The following is a 25,627-nucleotide window of genomic DNA, read 5'->3' as shown; positions in this document are numbered from 1 at the left end:
ACATATAAACAGACACCCGGATAGACACAGATTAATAGATTATATACTATTTAAGAACAAAATACACACAATAACGTCTTTGTAGTTTGGCCATCTATCGCAGAACACTCGCGCACAGACACACACACACATACACACACACACACATGGATTTAAAAAAAGGTATGTATACACTGGTAAATCATGCACATAAATCCTAATATTAAAGCATACTATAGATTTGTGGCAGTTGCGAAAACTGATCTATTTAGTCTAATGGCCCACATCATTAAAATTGGGTCTGTATAGCCTTCTTGACAACGGCATAACAATAAATAACGGCATAATAATACATAACGGCATACAATAAATGATTTGAAAATCCTACTAGTCTGCGGCATAAAAATAACTTACCCGTCTATCCCACTGGCACATCGATATAAGCATCCCATCGCCCCTAAAAATACAAAAACAAAAATCTGAACTACATATCTTACTAACCCATGGCATAAAAATATTAACTGACCTGTATATCCTTCTGGTCAACGGGATAAAAAAAACTGAGCTGTCTATTCTTCTGGTTCAGGATATTAAAATGGTCTGTATTATCGTACTGGCCCAGGGCATTCAAAATGAGCTGTCTATCCTTCTCTCCCAGGGTATTAAAATGGTCCGTATTATCGTATTGGCCCAGGGCATTAAAACTGAGCTGCCTATCCTTCTGGCCAAGGGTATTAAAATGGTCTGGATATTGTACTGGCCCAGGGCATTAAGACTGAGCTGTCTGTCCTACTGGTCAGGGTATTAAAATGGTCTGGATATCGTACTGGCCCAGGGCATTAAAACTGAGCTGTCTGTCCTACTGGTCAGGGTATTAAAATGGTCTGGATATCGTACTGGCCCAGGGATTTAAAACTGAGCTGTCTGTCCTACTGGCCCTGGGTATTAAAATGGTCTGGATATCGTACCGGCCAAGGGCATTCAAACTGAGCTGTCTATCCTACTGGCTCAGGGTATTAAAATGGTCTGTGTTATCGTACTGGCCCAGGGTATTAAAACTGAGCTCTCTATTCTTCTGGCCAAGGGTATTAAAATGGTCTGGATATTGTACTGGCCAAGGGCATTCAAACTGAGCTGTCTATCCTACTGTCCCAGGGTATTAAAATGGTCTGGATATCGTACTGGCCCAGGGATTTAAAACTGAGCTGTCTATCCCACTAGCTCATAGATATAAGCATCCCATCCCTCCAAAAATGCAAAAACCAAAATCTGAACAATATATACTTCTTGCCCACGGCATAAAAAATTAATTGACCTGTATATCCTTTCTAATCAGCGGTATTAAAAAAGTGAGCTGTCTATCCTACTGGATCAGGGTATGAAAATGGTCTGTATATCGTTCTGGCCCAGGGCATTAAAACTGAGCTGTCCATCCTTCTGGTCCACGACATAAAAAACTGACTTGCATATCCCATTGGTCCACAACATAAAAATCGGGAGTGTATATCCTACTGGTCCAAGGCATAACAACCAGTGCCGAATTAAACCACGTGGAGGCCCTTAGACTCTTAGGCAGTCGAAATCTTGGTGCCCCCCTCGCAAATTATCTTCTAATACGTTTTATCAATATTATTTTGATCCGTTGTTGCGAGGCCCCTAATCCGGTACCTACTTTGCCTACGGCATAACAACTGACCTGTATATCCTACTGGACCACGGCATTAAAAACTGACCTGTATATCCTACTGGCCCACGGTATAAAACTGAGCTGTTTATAATACTGGTCCACGGCAAAAAAAACTGACCTGTATTTCCTATTGGCCCATGGCATAAAAAACTGACCTGTATTTCCTACTGGCCCACGGCATTAGAAATTGACCTGTATATCCAACTGACCCACGGCATAAAAACTGACCTGTTTATAATACTGGCCCACGGCATAAAAAAACTGACCTGTATATCCTACTGGCCCACTCCATAAAAAACTGACCTGTATATCCTACTGGCCCACGGCATAAAAACTGAGCTGTCTATACTACTGGCGCACTCCATAAAAACTGACTTGTATATCCTACTGGCCCACTGCATAAAAACTGACTTGTATGTTATATTGGCCCACGGCTTTAAAATATAACTGATCTGTAACTCCTACTGGTGAACGGGATAAAAAAAATTCAGTTGTGTATCCTTCAGGCCCTTTGCATAAACAACTGACTTGTATATCCTACTGACCCACGGCATTAAAAAACTGACCTGTATATCCTACTGGCCCACGGAATAATAAACTGACCTGTATATTCTACTGGCCCACGGAATAATAAACTGAACTGTATATCCTACTAGCCCACGGCATAAAAAAAAAAAAAAAAAAAAAAAAAAAAAAAACTGAGCCGTGTATCCAACTGGCCACGGCGCAAAAAAACTGACCTGTATTTCCTACTGGCCCACAGAATAATAAACTGATCTGTATATCCTACTGGATCAAGGGCATAACAAACTGACCTGTATATCCTACTGGCCCACTGCAAAAAAAAACCGAGCTGTGTATCCAAATGGCCCACGGCATTAAAAGACTGATCTGTATATCCTACTGGCCCACTGAAAAAGAAAAACTGAGCTGTGTATCCAAATGGCCCACGGCATTAAAAGACTGACCTGTATATCCTACTGGATCACGGCATAAAAAACTGACGGGTATATCCTACTGGCCCAAGGCATTAAAAAACTGACCTGTATATCCTAGTGGCCCACGGCATAAAACACTGAGCTGTGTATCCTAATGGCCCACGGCATAAAAAACTGACCTGTATATCCTACTGGCCCACGGCATGAAAAACTGACCTGTATATTATATTGACCCATGGCTTTAAAAGACTGACCTGTATATCCTACTGACCCACGGCATAAAAAAAACTGACCTGTATATCCTAGTGACCCACTGCACAAAAAGCTTACCTGTATATTATATTGACCCATGGCTTTAAAAGACTGACCTGTATATCCTACTGGCCCACGGCGTAAAAAACTGACCTGTTTATCCTACTGGATCACGGAATAAAAAACTGACCTGTATATCCTACTGACCTACTGCATAAAAACTGACCTGTATATTATATTGGCTCACGGCATTTACAAATAACTGAGCTGCCTGTCTCTCCTAATGGTGAAGGGAATTTAAAGAAAACTGAGCTGTCTATCCCACTGGCTCACGGCATTTAATGAAAGGTCTGTACATCCTACTGGCCTTCGGAAAATATTTGATTTATACAGTTTTATTATGGCTGTACTAATATCGTTTGCTGATCAAATGAAGTCAAGAATGAAATTATAACAATGGAAACAAGTTTGTTACTTCTAACATGTACACCTCTTTTGGCAGTTTGAAGGTTTATATATTGTGGCGAGAATATTTTATCCATAAAATATTGAGAAGACAATGTATCCAGGGTGTAAACTAATATTTACGTCTTATTATATAACGTGATGCTATTTTATAATTATCACATTTTAAATGCATTCACATTTCTAATAATATGTGACCATGCAATTTCTACAAAAGCAATACGTCGTTTAAAGGTACGTTATTATTTTAATTCTTAACTCTTCCACAGCTTTGTAATATTTTTTTCTGTAAGACATCTATAGCCTTAACTGTATTATTACGTATATCTATATTTTGAATAAAAATAATACAATTTACAACTATTTTTAAAGTTGATAATCTGTTAGTAATTTAATGCATAACTCTTCCCGAACGTTCAAATATTTTGCTGTAAGATTTCTTTCCCTTTAGCTGTATTATGACTTACAAAACGTTTTCAATAGAAATAACAGAATTAAACTTTTCGGGAAGCTTTATAAGATTTAGAAAGTACAGTGGACGAGTCCACGCCACACTCACGTACTTTCGGAAAGTAAATTTACAACTGTATTGTTGTTGTTTTCTTCTGTGTATTCATAGAATTACGTGTATTCTCTGTCTATAGAGAATCTCATCGACGGCATTGTTTTGACGTTTTGCTACAGTAAAGAAGTGTTCCGTATGTACTTTCTCAAAACAGTAAGTTGTTTCCCGATAAGAGAAAAATATTGTTCCTAGTTCAGCTAGGAAGGGACGGAGATTTTGCATTTGCTTCTTTTGGAGTGTGGTCTTATTTAAAACCATTATATTCATGACCATCGTATGTCATTTGATCATTTTTTAAAATAGTGAAATAACATTAAGTTGAAACTATGTTAATAATTTTAACGCTGATATCGTATTAGTCTTACTGTGTTGATTATCACGATGAGTGGTACCGCATTTGCATGATACAGCTTATCGATTTGTTTCAAACATATTATATTGGTGTATACTAGATTAATTAGAAACAATTATACTCTAATGATTTCTCGGTGTTGGACGTCTAACTCTCCTTCATAGATCCTAGAATATAAAGTGACTGATTCACTTATTGCAGTGAACTTATTCACCACCGTGTAATTACAGTACTGCACTGTTGTGTGTGTGTGTGTGTGTGTGTGTGTGTGTGTTGAGAGAAGGTAATGTAAACATGATCACGTGATTCTCAAGAGGGCATTTGTTTTGCACATTATTCAGGTTTCAAACCATTGATTTAGAGAAAAAATTTCAGTCTGGGCTTAAAACACTTTATGTTAATGTGTTATTTTGTTGTGTAAGTTTGGAGTCATTTTAATGTTTATTCGAATTATTTGGATTTAAAAGGATTAATTCTTTCTTCCTGGAGACTTCTACTCAACAGTCTTCAAGCAGAAAGGTATTTCAGCCTAATACAAGCCCTATTAAAACTCAAACTGGCACAACTTTCAAAAATAAAGCTTCTGATAAGCTTGATTCAAGATCCTTGTCTCTTCCTACGTCTACTTATTGAATGAGAAAAGGACACGTTATTTTTGGTTGCTACAAATGGAAAAATTGGCATCAGAATCAAGACAGACCTATTCCAAATGCTCTTATTTCTAAAAGGACAAGGTCACAGTCATGTATTGAAAGCAATACATTTGTTGGGTCTAGTAAACCCCAGTCTGATTTTATTATGGAGAATTATGAACCATTTATATCGGAGGATTCTATTACACTCTTGGGTGATTCGGCCAATCCTATTCCTATTAAAATTTTAAGTGACACAGTAGCGTCTCAGAGTCTTTTTTTATTGTCAGGTACTTTGCCTTTTTCTGAGAAGTCTTCTTCTAATGAGAGTGTTCTTATTCAAGGAGTAGAGTGCGGCTTTTTAATGTTCCTCTCCATTGTCATCAGACTTAGTCTCAGGACCCGTGACAGTCGGCAAAGTGCCTGTTTTACACACTGAGGGCATTCATTTATTACTAGGCAACGATCTAGCTGGAGACAAGGTTGTGGTTGATCCACTTGTAACTGACAAGTCTTGTTTGGATCAGCACGTAGATCCAATTAAAAAGAATTCCCTGATTTATTCCCAGCTTGTGTAGTTACCAGATACAACCATGATTATACTGTATATACAAGTTGCATAGGACTTTCTGCAAATTATTACGACTCAATGAACTTAAACTAAGTAACAGATAAGAGAGAGAAAACTACCAAGTTTTCTAAAATGCGACAATGATCTGTTTCCATAGAATAAAAATTGAACATTTAAAAAAAGAAGTTACATAATCGTGAATTAAATCTCAATTAGTCTAGAAAGTTCCATCACCAGTCCTAATGAATAAATTTCTAATTACATTACAGTAATATTCCAAAAAGGCTCCACCTCTGACTGTGTTAGGACGTCTGTAGTGGGCTGTGAAGAGGAGATGTGCCAACAGTATAATCGAAGATGTTTTTGTTTGAAATCATAATAATTCCAAATTAATGTTTCTGTCCAAGAATATCATTAAAGTGCGCTTACTATCTCCAGCGAAAAATAATTTGAATAAATAATGCCACCCAAATCAAATACTGAACACAAGATTAGGAATGATTCTGCTAAAGATGTTAAAGAAAGAATGAGCAATTTCTCAAGTAGACAAGATTATAAACCCCTCTACTTGACATAGGTCGCAATTACCATTTTCTGGAAATACTAAATGGACTTTTCCATTGTAGAACTTTCAGGATTGTGAAGAAGACAACAAATGTTACTATAATTATAATAAAGAATGTGATAAACTTCATGTAGACCAGGTTATTCTATGGGGGAATTCCAATGTCTAAGACTCCGACTAAGCTAAACATGTTTACATTAGTAATAATCTGGATACTTAATCCACAATCATAGGAAAATATTAGCTTTGGTCCACAAAACAGACGTTACTGGTCTTACATAACATGTACTTGATTTTGGACAAGGTCAAGTCCAAAATACAATTATACTAATCATAGAATCATGAGGGAATAAAACCCAAACTAACAAATAATACATATTGAAGATACATAACAAAACCATTGTATCCTTTCAGAGAGCACCTGCAAATTGTTAGTAATTACCCCACATTCATTTTTGTATACTGTCAAAAGTACTTTCGAAATACACAGAAGTAAATAACATTAAATGCACTTAGTTAGTCGGTAATCATTAAAGAATCGAAGCTTTTAAAAAAAGGTCACAAAACAAACCGAAACTGCGGTACATATGCAACTGTCCTCTATTACAAGTGCAAGCTCAGACGTTACTCTAAATATCCAAAAGAACAATGTTCTTATTTATTTCCAGCTTGTGGAAAAAAGACTTCAGTTAGAAAGAGAGCCTCGAAAATGCAAAAGCATCCTCTTCAAATCGGTAAAGCTACATATGGAGCAGGAATGAGGTCAGTGGTAGTTTTCATCAAGCTATTTATGGAGCAAGAATGAGTCCAGTGGTACCTGTCATCAAACTATTTATGGAGCAGGAATGAGGTCAGTCGTATTTTTCATCAAGCTATTTATGGAGCAAGAATGAGGTCAGTGGTACTTTTCATCAAGCTGTTTATGGAGCAAGAATGAGGCCAGTGGTACCTGTCATCAAGCTATTTATGGAGCAGGAATGAGGTCAGTGGTACTTTTCATCAAGCTATTTATGGAGCAAGAATGAAGTCGGTGGTTCTTGTCATCAAGCTACTTATGGAGCAGGAAATTACATTCAAGCAGCCTACAACACCTGCAATGACATTAAATTCTGCAATACGTCAATAGAGGCAGACTTATAAAACCAACTGACTAAATGCATAACTGAACCAACGACACAGTTTTATATACCAAACTACATTAACATAACGTATACGTTGGTCCACTCTATAATGGGAAATGCATACGAATATATTTCAGTGAATATAAATATGCATGGTGGCATGTATTGTCAGGTTCAATTCGGTAACAAAAACAAAACCAAGAAAGGTATAGTTGTACAATTTACAGAATTGCCGTCATTTCGCGAAACATAAAAAATCGTGTTTACCTCTAACCTTTAGAACCAGGTTTAAATGAAAAGAATGAGGCATCTCCGCCTAAATCGTCTCTAAAAATGGCGGAACACACCATAGCGTGAATTTGACTGATGCGGTCTTCAATGTTTTGAAATGATACATTTCTCCTCAAATGCCAATTTAAGACAGAGGAGGAATAGTTACACAGCTTCACATTACACTATTTATGAAGAGCTTTGCGTCTTATAAAAACCATATCATGCACACATTCCCTTTAAAACCAATATACACTGTACACCTTCCTTTAAAAATAATGAAAACTGTAAAAAAATTTGAAGAAAGTTTTCTTAAAATAATTGTCCATGTTCGTCTTAAATCAATCACACTTAGATATAATATAACGGCAATATTGATGAAGTTTACAGCTACATATTTTGAACATAACTAAATTAAACGCTTCTACTTCTGAAATCGTTGGCTAAAAACGTGAAGTACATATGATTTGACACAGGAATAGATTGAGAGAAACTTTGAATTAAGGCTGCTGTTGTTCAAGGTCAAGGTCATATGTCGAACAAGAGATCGCACTAAAAATGGGCATGAGTTTGCTTTTGAAAGATCGATATGCGTAGAAAGCAAGAGCAGCTTTAACATCCAAGAACTTCTCATACATTTTACCCACAAGTTTTGCTATCTAACACAATAATGAATGATGGAGTGTATTTACCATGTATATTGGTGTACGTGTGAAAATTGCAGCAGTAAAGAAATAGTCGAGAAGTGTAGAAGCTGTAAAGAGATCATGATTTTGGAAAAGACTGAGGAGGGCAGAGTGGATTGTATCATTGATCATCCAAGATTTCAGACAGTTTGCTTGGATGAATATGTCCTGGAAGCAGCATGCTGTGCCTACATTCAGCAATATGGAAATTGCAAGGAAATCCTGTCCAAGCACATGAACACTTGTAGGCAAAATATTCTTACAGTAGTTATGGTGCCACCATCAGGGTCAATTTTGTTACAGGTGATTGCTTTATACGCATGTGAAAATTATGCTTAAGATTCCATTTCATAAAATTCCTCCTTTGCTGACAAAATGTATTCGAACTATCACTTTACTTGAGTGTGGAAGTTTTACCGAAACCTTTCATTTCGATAATAGATCCTGCTAAAATTATTCGCCCATTATCTTGGAAATTCTCATGAAAAAATCTTTAATCCTCTATAATTTCATTTCTTCGACAGATTTTGTATTATGACATATTGCTGTCTGTTTATGCTCACTTTTGATTCCTTTAGCATCCTAAAACTTGTTGTAGTAAAATCTAATTTTATGTTAAAGGTCTTGACTCTGAAAGCTTGAAATAAGTAACAGAAAACCGGGTTACATGAAATAACATAACTTTATTCAAGTTTAAAAATGTTCTGTATATTCTATTTTCAGTCATAATATATACATGGCCAATAACTGTCTATCAAATGACTCTGGCTTCCTAACCACTTCCTCCAACACTGCCATCAATTCTTCAACCTAGTCTGGGAAAGAATTGTTACCCTAGTAATTCAAGAAACTGAAAATGTCATAAGCTGCCTATACTCATACTGACAATTCATGGCATTGGAAACAAGACTTAAATAGTGTTCATTTTAACATACATATAAATCACAGCTGGATGAATGAGAGAATGAATAATAATAATAATAATAATAATAATATTAATAATAATAATAATAATTCTTGCGATATATGATTTTGAATATGTGCTACAAAAAGGGCTCTGTGTTAGCTTTGTTTGATTAAAAAAGTTCAAGTTGCTTTGCTTTAGTTAGTTTCTCCTTTCTGTCTTACTTTAATATAACTTTAAACATAGAACTGTTATATTAATTTATCTACTTGTATACATGTTTTATCAAATGGCATCATTCAGTGTAGTAAAAATTGCATTATCTACATACCTTGGCTACATGTAACACATCATAATAGTGTGAGGCTCTCATATTCTCTCTGATTCATTTCTGTATTAGAACATGCCTGTCTGTAATAATGATATCCATCTCTACACTGTGGTTTTTCAGGTTTTTATGCTCTGGAAAGTCGCTCTTTCTCCATGACGTAACTACTCTCCACTTCACTGTTCTGAAGAAAAGAGAAAAAAATATGTTGAGCAAAATTAACAATACTCCTATTTCTTGAAATGTGACGTCATCTGTACATAGCTTAAATGTGTTTATCAACATTTTAAAAATGGACATATGCTTAAGTAACATTGAATAAGTAAGCTCATTTTCTTGAGTGAGTGTCATCTATGAATGCTGACAAATACACGAAAGTTTGTAATGCCTGCTCCTTCTTTTTACTTGCTGGACATTTACTTCTCAACCTATGTCGTAGGTGAAATTTTAGAAGTGTATACTGATCAAAGTGTTTTTCACACAGATGAGGATTTCTCATGAATATGTGTATCATTTAAAGCGTATCATTGCTAAATAATAACAAGTTGACAAGTGCGTGGTCTACCGAGTCAAATTCTTACATAATTATACTTAGCTTAGTTAATACAATGTTATATATTTTGTTTGCTTTTTTGTTTTTTCTTAAGTATCCTATCAGTCTGACATTGAACAGCAATACTGTATGATGGTGTATCTAGTCCTTGTAACAAGAGTATGGAAAATGTGTTTCATGCCTTTGCGGTATATATAGTAGTCACACATAAAGTCTTTTGCATGTCTGAACAATAATTGACAAATGCACCAAACCTTTTTGCTTACTTTTACAACTAAGAGTTGATCATAACGTTTGACATATTACCAATATATTGTAGTTTTTCCACAATAAAAAAATTAAATCACTTAATTATTGACTCATATGCTGATACAATGTGTGAGGCCTTAGGAATCCATATCAACTATGAAAATATACAAACCATGCAAACATATCCTTTGGGCGACATATTCAATACACGTTTTAAGTGTTGCTTTTCTCAACAATACCGACATTTATTAGCAAGCTAGAATTGAAAACATGTATCCATCTAGATAAATCTAAATTTTCGGTTTCTCGATGTATCATTCACAATTTACTTACATTAAACCTAGGCATAAAATAATGTATTGCTACACATAAGTATCTAAATAAACAAGGTAATATTTTTGTCAATTAAATATTCTCTTATGAAATAAAAAAGAAGCCCTTCTAACGGCTTTGATCAAATATATAGGATTACGTCAGGAGAGACCTTCAGAAACCTAAAACAGTAATGCCGATAAATGTAAGATGTCATACAAAACACGTCTAATGGATTATTTGGCTGAAACTATTTTTTATATGTAAGACTAGATATACAAATTTAGTACACTGTATGGTCCAGGGAAGGTAAATGTTGCGGTAACTCGCAGTTCAGGGCTTTCATCGCAATAGGGAATGTACTAAACGTTATGAAACCGGCATGATAATATTCTTTCGCATTATTTCCTATGCCTAAATACTATAAATTACTAGTCACTTCATAATATATCTTTAAATCCGAACACTTGCCGGAGCTGTGAACAAAAAAATTGCCAGAATGCAGATTAGAAAGTGACATGATCTGCTGCTAACACAAATAATTTTCTGTCGTCAGTAATGTCACGTTCCAGTTTTGCCATAGTTACACATGTCCTGTTAGAATAAACAACTGTGTGAGTCGGCTCATATAGTACTTCAGATAGAAAAATTAGCTTTTCCTTTTGTTGATAAATAGTATAGTCACGCTATATGTGTGAGTTTTGATGCTTGAGCCAGAGTAGTTTGTTACGACGGACACTTCGTAAGTAAAAATGTATGCTCTGTCCAAACAAACGGAAATATGTGCTAAGATGTATTATTTATATTTTAAACTCTTATTTTGTCTTAATTTATATGCAAAGAGATTGAAAATAGTTTAGTATTACTATCCGTTTATTTAATGTCTAGTTATGGGAGGCGGGGCATTCTAAAAAAAGATGGTGTTGTCCCGTCAGCCAATTTGATTCACTTCGTAAACTGCTATCATTCCTAATTTTATCTAAAGGTTCATCTGGTCAAAGATTTATGCACATAAAACCTAAAATGTAGAGATATGTGGATTAATTACTATACTACATATATTTATCTTTGCTTTAACCGTAAATGTCTACATGACAAATTCATTATGAAAAAAACAGCATATGAACTATTTTAAGAAATTTGATCGACTGTATCTCAAAAAGACATAAATAATGCATGCATTATATATCATAATGTCCCGGAATATCCTTACATTGCTAGTCATTTTTATGCATCCGTATGCATAATTTTGGGTGTAACAATACTGCACTGACGTAATGAACCGCGCATATCCTGTTCCGGCTTTCTGTATATTGTTGGGTTGAGAAAATTAAAATGAGACATTCCTAATATAGTCTGATCATTCATAAACATATCCGTGCAGAATGAGATAGATTAATATACTAATTTGGCACCATGACTCCTTTTTAAATATAGATGAGTCATTATTACGTAATAAAGCATGCTCACTGGCGGGGTCATCTAAACTTGAAAAGGCTGAATTTGGTCAATATGAATGTGTTTTGGTAACATTAGTTGTGTGTGTTTGTGTGTGTGTGCTACTCATTTGACGTATTTGTAAATATGAATTGTATTAGAAATGTTATTAGCTGAAAACAAGACAAAAAATGGGTTTGAATCGGGATAACGTAAGTAAAGCCTTGCTTTCTTATATATTCTTAATGACATAAATGCTACATGAAGTATTGGTACAATGATTTCTATGCTACATGAAGTATCGGTACAATGATTTCTATGCTACATGAAGTATCGGTGCAATGATTTATATGCTAAGAGAAGTATCGGTACAAAAATACAAAGAACGAATATGGTTCTGAAAAATATATATCGTATCAGGAGTTTATCTGCACAGGACATAATCAACCAATGAAAATGAATTGACACAATTGTTTCAATCAAAATCTTAACATTATTTAAAATGAAATTACCCTAATAAATGCAAAATTATTCTCAAGCATTGTAATCACCTTCATATATATATTATATTATACATATATATATATATATATATATATATATATATATATATATATATATATTCAACCAAGGTATAAGATTTTACGTTAAAACGTATAAATATCAAATTCTTAATGACAACTGATTTCTCAGGCAAAGTTATCCAAAGTCAGCTCACCTTTCTGCAGCTTGTAAATATACAGAAATATTAAACATGGAGCGAGTGTTTGCGTTTCATTCGTGGTTCTCGTGACATAAAATTAATGTAATTCGCTAGTACCGGTAGTGTGGAAAATAAATTAGTTATTGTTTCAGTGTCTTCTTTGATGAATACTATGTCTAAATTATGCATTGAAAATTTGCTAAGAATTGCAAACGTAAGTCTGGTAAAAACATATAAAATATTTGCTACCGTCTAAAATCGAGGGTTTTGAATTGTCCTAAAATGTTTACTACCATCTAAACTGGAGGGTTTTGTATTGTTCAAAAATGTTTACTACCATCTAAAATAGAGGCTTCTGTATTGTCCTAAAATGTTTACTACCATCTAAAATGGAGGGTTTGTATTATTCTAAAATATTTACTACCATCTAAAATGGAGGGTTCTGTATTGTCCTAAAATGTTTACTACCATCTAAAATGGAGGGTTTGTATTGTCCTAAAATGTTTACTACCAAATAAAATGGAGGGTTCTGCATTGTCCTAAAAGATTTACTACCATCTAAAGTGGAGGGTTCTGTATTGTCCTAAATAGTTACTACCATCTAAAGTGGACAGTTTTGTAATGTCCAAAAAATTTTGCTACCTTCTAAAATGGAGGGATTTGTATTGTCCTAAATATTTATTACCATCTAAAGTGGAGTGTTTTGTATTCTCCTAAAATATTTACTATCATCTAGATTGGAGGGTTTTGTGTTGTTCTAAAATGTTTACTACCATCTCAAATGGAGTGTTTGTATTGTCCTAAACTGTTTTCTACCATCTAAACTGGAAGGTTTTGTATTGTCCTAAAATGTTTTCTACCATCTAAATTGGAGGGTTTTGTGTTGTTCTAAAAGGTTTACTACCAGCTACAATGTACGGTTTTGTATAGTCCTAAAATGTTTACTGCCAACTAAAATGGAGGATTTTGGATTGTCCTAAAATATTTACTACCATCTAAAATGGAGGGTTTTGTATTGTCCTAAAATGTCTACTACCATCTAAAATGGAGGGTTTTGTATTGTTCTAAAATATTTAGTAACATCTTAAATGGAGGGTTTTGTATTGTTCAATGGTGTTTACTACCATCTAAAATGGAGGGTTTTGTATTGTTCAATAGTGTTTACTACCATCTAAAATGGAGGGTTTTGTATTGTTCAATGGTGTTTACTACCATCTAAAATGGAGGGTTTTGTATTGTTCAATAGTGTTTACTACCATCTAAAATGACAGGGACTGAATAGGTCTAAGCATGTTGTGCTTGAGCAATACTAAATAAATCACACGTCATAATGTTGTTGCAAAACTGACTAGATTTGATTTATTGTCGTTAGCAACACGTGTTTTATATAAATGAACGTTCATCTGTACGTACGAACCTTTGCATCGATACATTGACGGGTGAAAATCAGAATCATTATCAACGAATTGCTTATTTCAATCAATCTGCGATCATCCGTTGTCGGTCAATTGTTGCTTATTTCAATTTCCAAACTATAATTACTGACAAATTGCTAATTTCGATCGATCTACGATCATCAGTTATCGTTCAATTGTTGCCTATTTAAATTTCCAGACTATCGCTGAGCAACGAGCTCCGGGATATGTGGGAATGAATCTTATTGATATTTGTGTTGTGCTAGGAATGTCTGGGCGTTCGTCTTGTCTGGAACAAACTTTAATTGTTTTACGTGTACACATTTTAGTTGTCATTTTTGCCACCAGTCAGAGTCTAATAATTGCTAATGACGTAGATAGTGAAGTCCAATCTTGTTTCTAATTTCAAATCAAATCACTGTAATAAACCAAATGCAAAAATGCACCGAATGAACATTCTTTAAGGTCGTTAATACCTTTTATATGCGGGAAACTAAAGGCAGCAGATAGCTATGACAAAGGTTCTTAAACGTAATTACACCACAAATATTTGACATCCAAAAAAACTAATTACCACTCGTTCACTTTACAGTACTATTACACTTGTGTGATTTGTCTTCATATTGGTATTATTTATTAGTACAAAACAAATAGATGGTATTTCAAGCCAAGTGTAACAAAACATGCCCAAATTGCCTAATAAATAAATTTATTCCAATCTCTAATTATTCAACACGTGCTTCTGAGGATGGATATCCCTGTGCATCTTTATATTCAAAATTTTGATAGTAATTGATTAACTGAATTTGCCAGTGATGTACAAAATGACATGTAAACACATTTTAATATGACTACATTTCCGTAAAATTGATCAATGTGTTTCCAGTAATAATTCCCTCAAGTCAAACAAATAATCGCTAAAATCTAAACAAACTTCATATAAATATTAATTCGAATATATATGGCCCTTTCTACTTATAGCTGTAAATTTGCTTATTAAGGAAATAAGGGGTTGTAAAAGTATACATAAAAAAACATGAGTTAATACGTACAGGCCAACCTTAATATTGAAACGGAATAAAAAGTAAAAGTCTATACATGAGAGTTATTGGAATGAATACTTCTTCCTGCTTTTTTTAATTGAATAAGTGCCATGAACTGAGTAGTTTCCAAGGTAAAATAATGAATAGAAATTTACCAACAAATACAGTTTTAAACAAAACTGGAAAACCCCTACAAGTATGTGTTCTTCATGTAATTACTCCTTAGAGATTTTATCTGTTCATGTAATTACTCCTTAGAGATTTTATCTCTTCCTGTAATTACTCCTTAGAGATTTTATCTGTTCATGTAATTACTCCTTAGAGATTTTATCTCTTCATGTAATGACTCTTTAGAGATTTTATCTCTTCATGTAATTACTCCTTAGAGATTTTATCTCATCACTTTTGGAACTATACTAGACTGAGTCATTAATTTAATGGGGGATCGCTCCGGTGCCCTAGCGTTTAGAGCGTCCGTCTCCGATGCGGGATGTCGCGTGTTCGAACACGGCCGAGTCATACCAAAGACTTTTAAAAATGATACTAAGAGCTGCCTTGCTAGGCACTCAGCGTTAAGAGGTTAGTGGTAGGACTGGTCGGCCTGGTGCCAGGATACTATGGCTGGGTGGGACATCATGCTACATATTCATCTGGTATCATCAATATAAATTGCATTTGGTTTGTTCTGAATAAAATTACTCTTGAGCCATCATTTGTCCATTGTCCTGGAAAACGAACGTCTTCTAAACGCTATTTAATTATAGGCTTGACGGGCACTAAGATTTAAGCCATCTTTATCACTCTCAAAGCCCTGTTCATCTTCTGTATATATACTTCCTGTCATCACTGGTAACGCCCTGTTTATCGTCCGGATCTACATTTCCTGTCATCACTGGTAACGCCCTGTTTATCGTCAATGTCCTGCTTACGGTCCGTATATACATTTCCTGTCATCACTGTCAATGCCCTGTATACGGTCCGTATATACATTTCCTGTCATCACTGTCAATGCCCTGCTTTTGGTCCGTATATACATTTCCTGTCATCACTGTTAATGACCTGTTTACGGTCCGTATATACATTCCCAGGAACTATCTGTAGGCATGAGGAGGTATTTTTATGCACATATTTATTGTTTGTTAAAGGTTTTGTTCCAACCTAAATTTAGATAAGCTTTCGGCTTCCAAACTTCAATATTTAAGATCAAGATTTTCCTCATGCCCGTAACGGAAAGAAGACTTTTGCAAACCTTTGAAATTACATTTATCCAAGTTTCTTAGTTTTTTTTTAAACCAAATAACTTGTTCAGTATTCATTATACGGTTTAACTCCATTTTAGTCATGTTTCATAGGTTCATGTGCCTGACTCACCTAAAACCGGTTGGGCGTTGATGATTAACTAAAAGTATAATATTTTTCCAACTAAAAAGACTAAAGTAATGTGTAATGGCGTAATTTATATAAAACTGACGCGTAATTTCAAATCTATCATTTTTAAAATTCATGCTCAATTCTTCCTGATTTCACTGATACTTTATGTAGACGTAATGTCCATATAACCGCATAATGACTTATATTGATTGTGTGAATAAATTACCATAATACGAAAACCTTTTAGGCACTTTAAACGATGTACGCAAATTCAATATTATAAAACAACGCTTCCGTTTTTACAACTCACCCCACCCCACCCATTATATGTAGTTTCCTATCATAATTTCACAATTCTATAGCGATCGTTTTCTTTTGCGTTTTAACGGGAAACGTTTTACTAAATAACAATAAATTATCCAAGATGCATTCTGTTGTGATTGATATTAGATTCATGGATGTCAGATACTGGCTCATTATGGTGCTAAAGTATTTAATACTTTATTGTAATGTTACACCTGGTAATATGCTAATTTAAGCGCTGAATATGAATGCATTTTGGGCTCTAAACAAATATTTTCTCAGGTAGATATGCTATTTTGCTTTATTTATGTGTGTTTATCCATAAATGAGGAGTATCATATTCATGCAGTCTGGTTCTAGACATTTCGTATGGAACTAAAATCATGTAGTCTGGTTTTAGACATTTCCGTTTGGAATTAAAATCGCGTATTTTATATCAGTTCTGTTTAAGTAAATTCGTCAGAAACAACAGACAATACATGGCAAAGTATGTTTACACACTGATGGAAGAACGTTGAAGTAAATCTCAAAATGTTTATACGACATGAACTAAATAGGCCCATCAGAAAATAATAAGACCAAATGATTTTAAGACTTACAAACATGATTTCTCGCCGAGTGCGTTTTAGAGAACGAGACTAGTATTTATATCAGTAATTATATATTTGATTTATTAATTTAAGAATTTATTTATTCATTTTATTTTGCTTAGAAACAACAACAATGCACAGGGCAAATATTTAAAAACGGAACATACTACGGAGAAGTTATCTTAATGTAAAAAATCAAAGAACTTCCAGTCAGCTTTAGATGGTCGAAAACTGATAGTTCAATAAATGAAAGATACGCTTGGTGTTCTTGTTTTTCTTTATTTAATGTAGATGCTTGAATTAAAAGGTTTGTCATGATTTGATGGGAGATGGAGAACGTGAGAGGAATTACTTGAGCAAATGATTGACAGGCATAAGTACACATGGGTCTTAGATTTAAATGTTATTTTCAGCCAAACGTCTCATTAAACTAAGGGGAACTGTTTATATTTTATCTTTTTTTTGTCATGCGCTTTTAAAAAGAAAAAGATTAAAGGGTTGCAAGTTGATTTAATAGGGCAGACACAGAAAACAATTTGCATTAAACAAAAGATGACACAAAATCTATATATGAAAACACATTACGAATTAACATAATAATGTTTGCATTAGTGATATCGCAAATTTGAAAACAGGAGAAAAAAAAGGTTTTGTAAAAGTGCAAGTCGTGTTTAGATTATTGTGCTTTTCGAAATTTGTTCAAGCCAATATGAAATATTTGGACTTCAGCTATAAATATTTATGAATTTTTATCCGGAATGTCATGTGGTTTGACATTTTCATTTATTTCTCAGCACTTCAGTTCCACGGGCAGGCCCAGCTAATGACAGCATCGCAGACACCAGTTCCAGTGCGGTAATCGGGACTACTGATAATTCTGTTAAGGCCAATGAATATATCCTCGTTTATTCTACCTTCTTGCTCAGGTTGCCCATTCAGCGCGAAGAGACAATTTGAACAGAGCTCGTACGTGTAATCAATGTTGTTTGTGACCCTAATAAACTCGTTGCCTACGTAGACAGTTATCCAGTTGACACATGTGCCCAGGAGACCGGTAAGGATCTGACTGAAAGTGGGGCATCTATCACTGGCGTAGAGCAGGTGTTGATATCCCAAAAAATGAAACTCTGCGTCATTCGTTTGTGTTGCGGCATCACCTCCTGTCGAAAACGTAAATATGCTCTTTGTAAAGTTATGATTCTTTTAAAATCTCTTTCAAATTAATGTTTGGGCAAGTACGTGTTTTATTCATACAAGCAATTGTTGCTTTCCTTGTAAGCAAAAACAATACTCGTACTAGTTCTCGTCACGTGAAGACATCAATATGACCTCAATATTATATGAAATGACAGTAAGATGGTTGAGTGTATTTTTGGGTGGGTGGGTGTAATAAAACTTGATATCTCAAAAACAATTTGTGACGCAATGTTGGAATACGAGATGAATGTTTACATAAAATATAAGTATCAAACTTCATCGATTTGTGAAAGGATTCTTACGTCTTAAGTCTGCCTGAATGAGAAAGAACAATAATTATTATCAGCAGCAATTAAATACACTCCAATACAGCCAATAGTTTTTAAATAATCCCAAATATGATGCAACTATGACTGTGTCAATTTTAAGGGATTGAACTTTTGTGTGAATTTTTTTTTTATTGTAATCGCTGGCAATGACTTACCATATTTAGTACAGAAAGGCTGTTGATTTAGTATTTGCAATATAAATTACCATCTGTATATCGGAAACTAAACTGTTTTCCCATTAGTTAATGTGTAACGGCATACTTTAGTTAACGCGATGAAACACTTATGAAATTGGTGGAAAACAATTATCGGCATATTTATGATTGTGTGATTTCCTATTTTGAAATGCTTGATATACTATGAAAATTAACGGAGATTGTTTAAAGACCACTACATGGTTTCAAATGTGGTTATTAATTTAGGTCCAAGGACAAAATATCTTTAAGTCAAATATCTAGGTTGGGGAAAGCAATGAATGGAGAACTTTAAATTAATTCTTGTCATGTAAGTGTGGCGCTCATCCCATTCGATAAAAATACCAGACAAGGTTAGATCCAAACATATTTTGACCAAAAGTGCCATTGAATAAACGAGACCAACTATACAATTTGAAATATAGCTTATAGGTGAGAAATCATAGGTCTGATCTACTTCATTTTTCATCGATTGCGTTCAAAAAACTAAACCATCTACATTATTCGTTTCGATTGGGCAATGTTGTGTGAGAGAATATACATTTGTTTACAGTTACGTTTGAAGATTAGAAAAAAATTACTCATCAAGTTTGTATAGTCCAGCCCTCGTTACATCTTTGCACTCATATATGATGAGTGTACTGTATACTCACTGAAGCCATTGTTGGTACTACTGTCTCCAACGTGGAAGGAGAATCCAGTTTTATTAGCGGACATCTTTAGGTCGATTCTCAGCAATCTGTTCCCACACTTAGGCACATTAGTACAGCCCTGGTAAACGTCTGTGTTGTTGTACTTTTGAAATGTGGCCTTCAATAGTACCTTTGAGTCGCAAGCAAGGCCGCTGATGCTATTGGTTTTTTCAAGAACGGAGACATAAGGAAGATTTCCATTTGTCACTGGTACATTGTTCTGAGTGGAAATGCTGATCTGCTGACGGACACAGCATGTGTCAGATTCCATCGAAAACGGGATTTCTGCTCAAAACAAAACACAATGCAATAAGATATCTAAATAAATGTATCACTTGCGAAACGTACCTATCTGAAGAGAGGTGTCAATTATTCAGACAAAGGTTTAAATAGTTCTATTAGGATCGGGATGGCACGAAAACTGCTTGTATTATCTTAGGTGGAAAAAATGCGTATAGTCTCATACTTAAATATGTATGTATGTATGTATGTATGTATGTATGTATGTATGTATGTATGTATTTAATTTGGAAATTAAAGATTCTTTAAGTACTATTGAGTAATGTTTAGTAACCTATTCCAAATTAGTATCCTATTTTAAATTTAGCACGATAGATTTCTTCAAAATGTTTGTTGCGTTATTCGCAACTATTGAATTTTATACTCGTTGGATATCATGAAGTTAATCGAGATTTAACAATCTGTATTACATTTTAAAAGGCACAAATTATGCAATGAAGTTGGTAAGCACGATGGGAAAGTGTAAGTTTATATGTATTTCTTATATTTTAAATATAAAGGCTTTATAAATGTATCTTTAGAATTTAGCATTATATATATATATATATATATATATATATATATATATATATATATATATATATATATATATCAGCTCGTTGCTCGAGTCAGAACAGTTCGGTCTTTTCCTTACAGCGATTCCCTACCTTGTTCCCTAAGATGTAGTCGAATCTCCACGGATATTGGTGACACCTTTGTTAGAGAGCCTAAATTCCTTCTCTCTCTCTCTCTCTCTCTCTAACCATGGGCAAAGACATTTCTTAATTTATGAGTAATCCATTCTCATAGCAAGAGATGATAAGAAGATTATGACACTAACCATATCATAACATATGTATGTATGTTTGTATTTATGTATGTATGTATGTAAGTATGTATGTATGTATGTTGGTATGTATGTATGTATATATATATATATATGTATGTGTGTGTGTGTATGTGTGTGTGTATGTATGTATGTATGTATGTATGTATGTATGTATGTACGTATTTATGTATGTATGTATGTATGTATGTATGTATGTATGTATGTATATATATGTGTGTGTATGTATGTATATATGTATGTATGTATGTATGTATGTATGTATGTATGTATGTGTGTATGTATGTATGTATGTATGTATGTATATATATGTGTGTGTATGTATGTATATATGTATGTATGTATGTATGTATATATGTATGTATGTATGTATGTATGTATGTATGTATGTATGTATGTATGTATGTATGTATGTATGTGTGTGTGTGTGTATATGTATGTATAACATATCGATCTTGGGGCCCCGAGTGGCCGAGTGGTCTAAAGCGCTCTCCGTTACGGATCACTGCCATCTCACCTCTGTCTGCATGGGTTCGAGTCTCGGATTCGGCCAATGTGGATATGTGAGAAAGCTTGCCAGTAGCTTCTCGAGGCTCGGTGGTTCTTTCCGGGGATTTCCCGGGTTCTTCCTCCACCATTAATACTGGCCGCCATGTATAGCCTATCGTGTGTTGAAAAATGGCGTTAAACCTCACAACAACAACAACATCTCGATCTCTGTAGCTACTTATTTTATATATTCCCGCCGCTATCTCATGTTTCGCTTACAGCGCAGCCAAGACCAAAGCATAACTAGGTACTTCGGTTCTAAAAAATTCAATTAGGACTGGCAAGAAGCATTCTTGAATATACTTTGTAACGAGTGTCCTTTATAATGCGTCTATTGATGTCCACATAGTTTTGGCACATCAGTTTTCGATGACTTTCTGCATACTTTGGCAAGCATTAAGATAAAAAATTTAAAGTTAGGCCTCTTCCTAAAAAAGGTTTATAATGTATTCTGTCACAAATGTCCCAGCTAAGTCTTGAAAACAAACCGAAGCATCTAGTGTTTGATATTAATAATATTGAGAAGTGGCAGTCTTAAAATAAAGCCTATACATGACAACCCTAAGTCAACCATATCATTTTATAAGCAGGTTTTGTTAATGTGTGTGTGTGTGTGTGTGTGTGTGTGTGTGTGTGTGTGTGTGTGTTTGTCTAAAGGCATGGTTAAATATTAAAGGTTATATTGTGCCGAGACAGGTAAAGAAAAGTGTTATGTTGAAATGGACTGATCGACTGTTGAAATCGAACTCGCACCCTTCTGGTCATGAATCCAACACCTTAACCGCTGAGCAAAAATGTATTTCTTTTACAAGCAGAGTGATGATGGTAACTGTTTATTACTTTATACGGCTCAATACAAAATATTCTTAATTTATTTCTAGGAAACATTATTGGTTTCTTTGACAAGCTGCATTTGCTTGTTTGTGAAACAAAGCTTAAAAAATGTTCTTAACGTCTCAAAAATGTAAACCGTATTCCAGAAAAGTGGCAAACATTCGCAATGAAAATTCCATCCAAGCAGCCGTCAGTCGGATGAGATCGAAAATATTGATTATAATGATGTTTAATTTCGATAATTTAACGAAAACGGCAGACTCCGTTATCAGACAGTGAAACAATGGTACTCTGACGCCGTTTTTAAAAAGAAACTTGGGTGGCACCGTCCGGAGAAAACGTTTCAATGGTAATTCCGTTTAAACAGATTATAACAGAATCAAGTCAGAACTTGCATCTGTATGGTTTACTTTTGGTAGTCTAAATAAACTGAGTCGATCAAATTGTTGTGCAAACGGAGCTGGAGTTTAACAACGACCTGGACATTTATAAGCCCTTAAATTACAATATGGCAGGACGCAAAGTCTTTATTTATCCACTGGAAACGACAGAATTGTAAGAGTAGTTTTCAGCGCGTACAAACATCCCAAGATTGGAATGTCTAGCAATGATAATAACGGACTAAAGTAAGAAATATCGTCTGCAATGTCAAGATCGAATTTAATAGGCTGTCTCCTTTGTCTAAAAAACAATTGTCTTAAAGTGCAATCCGAGTTAAACATGTAATGTTCACATGAATCCGTTTCGAAAACGTATTTTCTGTTGTACACCAAACGGTATTTTCACCTGTCACCTTACTGAAGTGTCATCATCTTATATACGAAACTTTTACAACGTGTCAGCTTGGGTTGTAAAAGCTATCTTCGATATATTTTGGCAGAACAATGCAATTTTACCGCAAATATCAAACACGGGTTAAATCAGTACCATTGCGAAAAAATTGGCTTGGCTGATCTTCTTCATACAATCTGCACCTCATGATGTTTTTAAAATACTAACTGCATTTTAGAATGCTGATACAAAATAAAATGATAAACTAAAGGAAAAGAGAAACAAATATGGAGACTTACGAACTGACGTTGCGACCTTGAATGTGTACAAAGTGGAAATTAATAGAAAACTACTGGCTCTAGAAATCGCCATCTGTATGCAATGAAGACACTCGCTTGATAGGTCCAGTTACTAGTTTTAGTCAAAGTAACAAAACTTGTCGCCAAGCGGCTTTATATATAGTACTTAGATATCCAAGTTAACCTAAGAGCAAACGATTGGACTCTTCCTGACATTACGTCATATTGTTGAAATGGTTGATATTCATAATCCATACTTTCGTCATGAAAAATTCTCCATCTTTTACATATTTCTCACTGTTTTGTATCATATTACCCCAACAATAGATAACAGAGACGAAAATGGATGTTATCGTCCATTGCAACGACATACTTGGTATACGGAACAGATCAAAGATTAATGCGAAGAATTTGCAAACAATATCTTTTTCAATTCTCCAAAAAGATCTGCAAATATTTTATCATTGAAAGAATGATGAAAATGATTAAGCCAAACATTCCAACAAATGTAACTCGATCAGCAATTGATAAAATCAAAGCTCTGCATGCATAATGAAAGACTAAAACAAACGATAAATTGTGAGAAAATCTAAAAATGTACTGTTCATTATTTCAAATGAATGTTACTTATTTTCACAATAAACAGCTAGAGAGATTTTTGTCTATGTAGAAATAACTAGAAAGATCGCGGTCTATGTAGGAAGAGCATACTGATCCAATGGTACATTGTTTTATTTTAAATCGCCATCTATATGTGACGAAAACAGTCGCTGGATTGGTCCATTGTTCTCATTTCAGTTCGCGGGTTCGAACCACGGCCGAGTCATAACAAAGACCTAAAAAATAGAACTAGCATCTGCCTGGCTTGTGTTAGGCACTGGTCGATCTCATGTCAGGATAATATCACCGGGTGTGACATGATGCTACATGTCTGCGGCGTGATGCCCGTTTGACAGACATCACTAGAAAATGTCGCACTGCAGGCATCGTAGAGATATGACTAAAATTGTTAAGTCTAAATGAAAATTCAAAATCACACACAAAAACACACACGCGAGCGCGTTTTAAGTAATTTAACAGTAAAAATACCTGTCATCAAGGGGCTCTAAATGTCTTTTTTTAAGCTAATGTAAGAGCAAATGATTGGATTCTTCCTGACATGACGTCATATGGTTGAAATGGCTGATGTTCATAATACATACTTTCGTCATGAAAAATTCTCCATCTTTTACATATGTTCTCATTGTTTTGTATCAGGTTACCCCAAAAATAGATGGCATAGACGAAAATGGATGCTATCGTCTACTTCAACGACATACTTGATATGCGGAAGACATCAAAAGATTAATGCGAAGAATTTGTAAACAATATCTTTTTTCAATTCTCCAAAAAGATCTGCAAATATTTTATCATTGAAAGAACGATTAAGCCAAACATTCCAACAAATGTAACTCAATAAGCAACTGATAAAATCAAAGCTTTGCATACATAATGAAAGAATAATACAACCGATAAATTGAGAGAAAATCTAAAAATGTACTGTTTCAGTATTTCAAATGAATGTTACTTATTTTCACAATAAACAGCTAGAGAGATTTTTGTCTATGTAGAAATAACTAGAAAGATCACGGTCTATGTAGAAACAGTAAGAAAGATCAGGGTTTATGTTAAAATAGCTAAAAATGTGTGTGTGCGTGTATATGTGTGTGCGATTTGGATTTTTAAAGTAACATTACAAATGTTTCAGTTATATCGCTGCGATGTGTGCAGCGTGAGAGTTTATAGTGATGTCTAGCACTGGGGCATCATGCCGCAGACATGTAGCACGATGTCCAACCCAGTCATATTATCCCGACACCAGGTCGACCAGTACTAACACTAACCACTTAATGCTGAGCGCCAAGCGAGACCGCTGCTAGTGCCAATTTTTGTCTTTGGTATGACTCGGCTATGTTTCGAACCTGCAACCTCCCGCATCCCAGACGGACGCTTTAACCATTTAGGCCACTGGAGTGGTTTGAATCTAGGCAGAAATAACATGAAAAAAAACCCCACTGGGTCTATGTTGAAATAGCTAGAAACATATGGGTCTATATTTCAACAGCTAGAAACAGAAAAAAGATAAGGTCTATGTTGCAACAGGTAGAAAGATCTGGGTCTGTGTTGAAACAGCTAGTAAGATCTGGGTCTGTATAAAACTCGCAAATAACATTTGGCTGTATGTTGAAATAGCAAGAAAGATTTGGGTCTAGGTAGAAATAGCTAGAAAGAGCTGGGTCTATGTTGAAATAGCTAGAAATATCTGGTTCTATGTTGAAATAGCTTAAAAGATCCTTTCTATTTCG

At 34.7% G+C, this 25,627-nt stretch overlaps 2 protein-coding genes across 2 annotated transcripts in view; both read right to left on the bottom strand.

Annotated features, from left to right (window-relative positions):
- Positions 1-25,627, bottom strand: part of LOC149792865 (uncharacterized) — a 61,594-nt gene that overhangs the window by 13,415 nt on the left and 22,552 nt on the right. The window lies entirely within an intron of this gene.
- On the bottom strand, positions 17,555-23,438 carry LOC149792866 (uncharacterized). The gene is made up of 3 exons (XM_089966647.1): positions 23,283-23,438; positions 19,665-19,988; positions 17,555-18,451 (listed from the first exon to the last, which is right to left on the bottom strand). The coding sequence occupies exons 1-3, from the start codon at positions 23,353-23,355 to the stop codon at positions 18,090-18,092; spliced, it is 759 nt and encodes a 252-aa protein (XP_089822773.1). The 5' UTR covers positions 23,356-23,438; the 3' UTR covers positions 17,555-18,089.

This window comes from Sinohyriopsis cumingii, chromosome 8, assembly GCF_028554795.1.
Source record: "Sinohyriopsis cumingii isolate HCF-2022 chromosome 8, ASM2855479v2, whole genome shotgun sequence".
NCBI lineage: Eukaryota > Metazoa > Mollusca > Bivalvia > Unionida > Unionidae > Sinohyriopsis > Sinohyriopsis cumingii.
This window is presented reverse-complemented; position numbering and strand designations above follow the sequence as displayed.

What these genes read in the sequence shown, in the direction of transcription:
- LOC149792866 (XM_089966647.1), bottom strand. Translation starts at nt 23,355, where the DNA reads ATGGCGATTTCTAGAGCCAGTAGTTTTCTATTAATTTCCACTTTGTAC. An exon ending in CAAGGTCGCAACGTCAGTTC is followed by an intron (nt 19,989 to 23,282) that starts GTAAGTCTCCAT and finishes TGTTTTGAGCAG; the next exon opens with AAATCCCGTTTTCGATGGAA. An exon ending in TAGTACCAACAATGGCTTCA is followed by an intron (nt 18,452 to 19,664) that starts GTGAGTATACAG and finishes CGTTTTCGACAG; the next exon opens with GAGGTGATGCCGCAACACAA.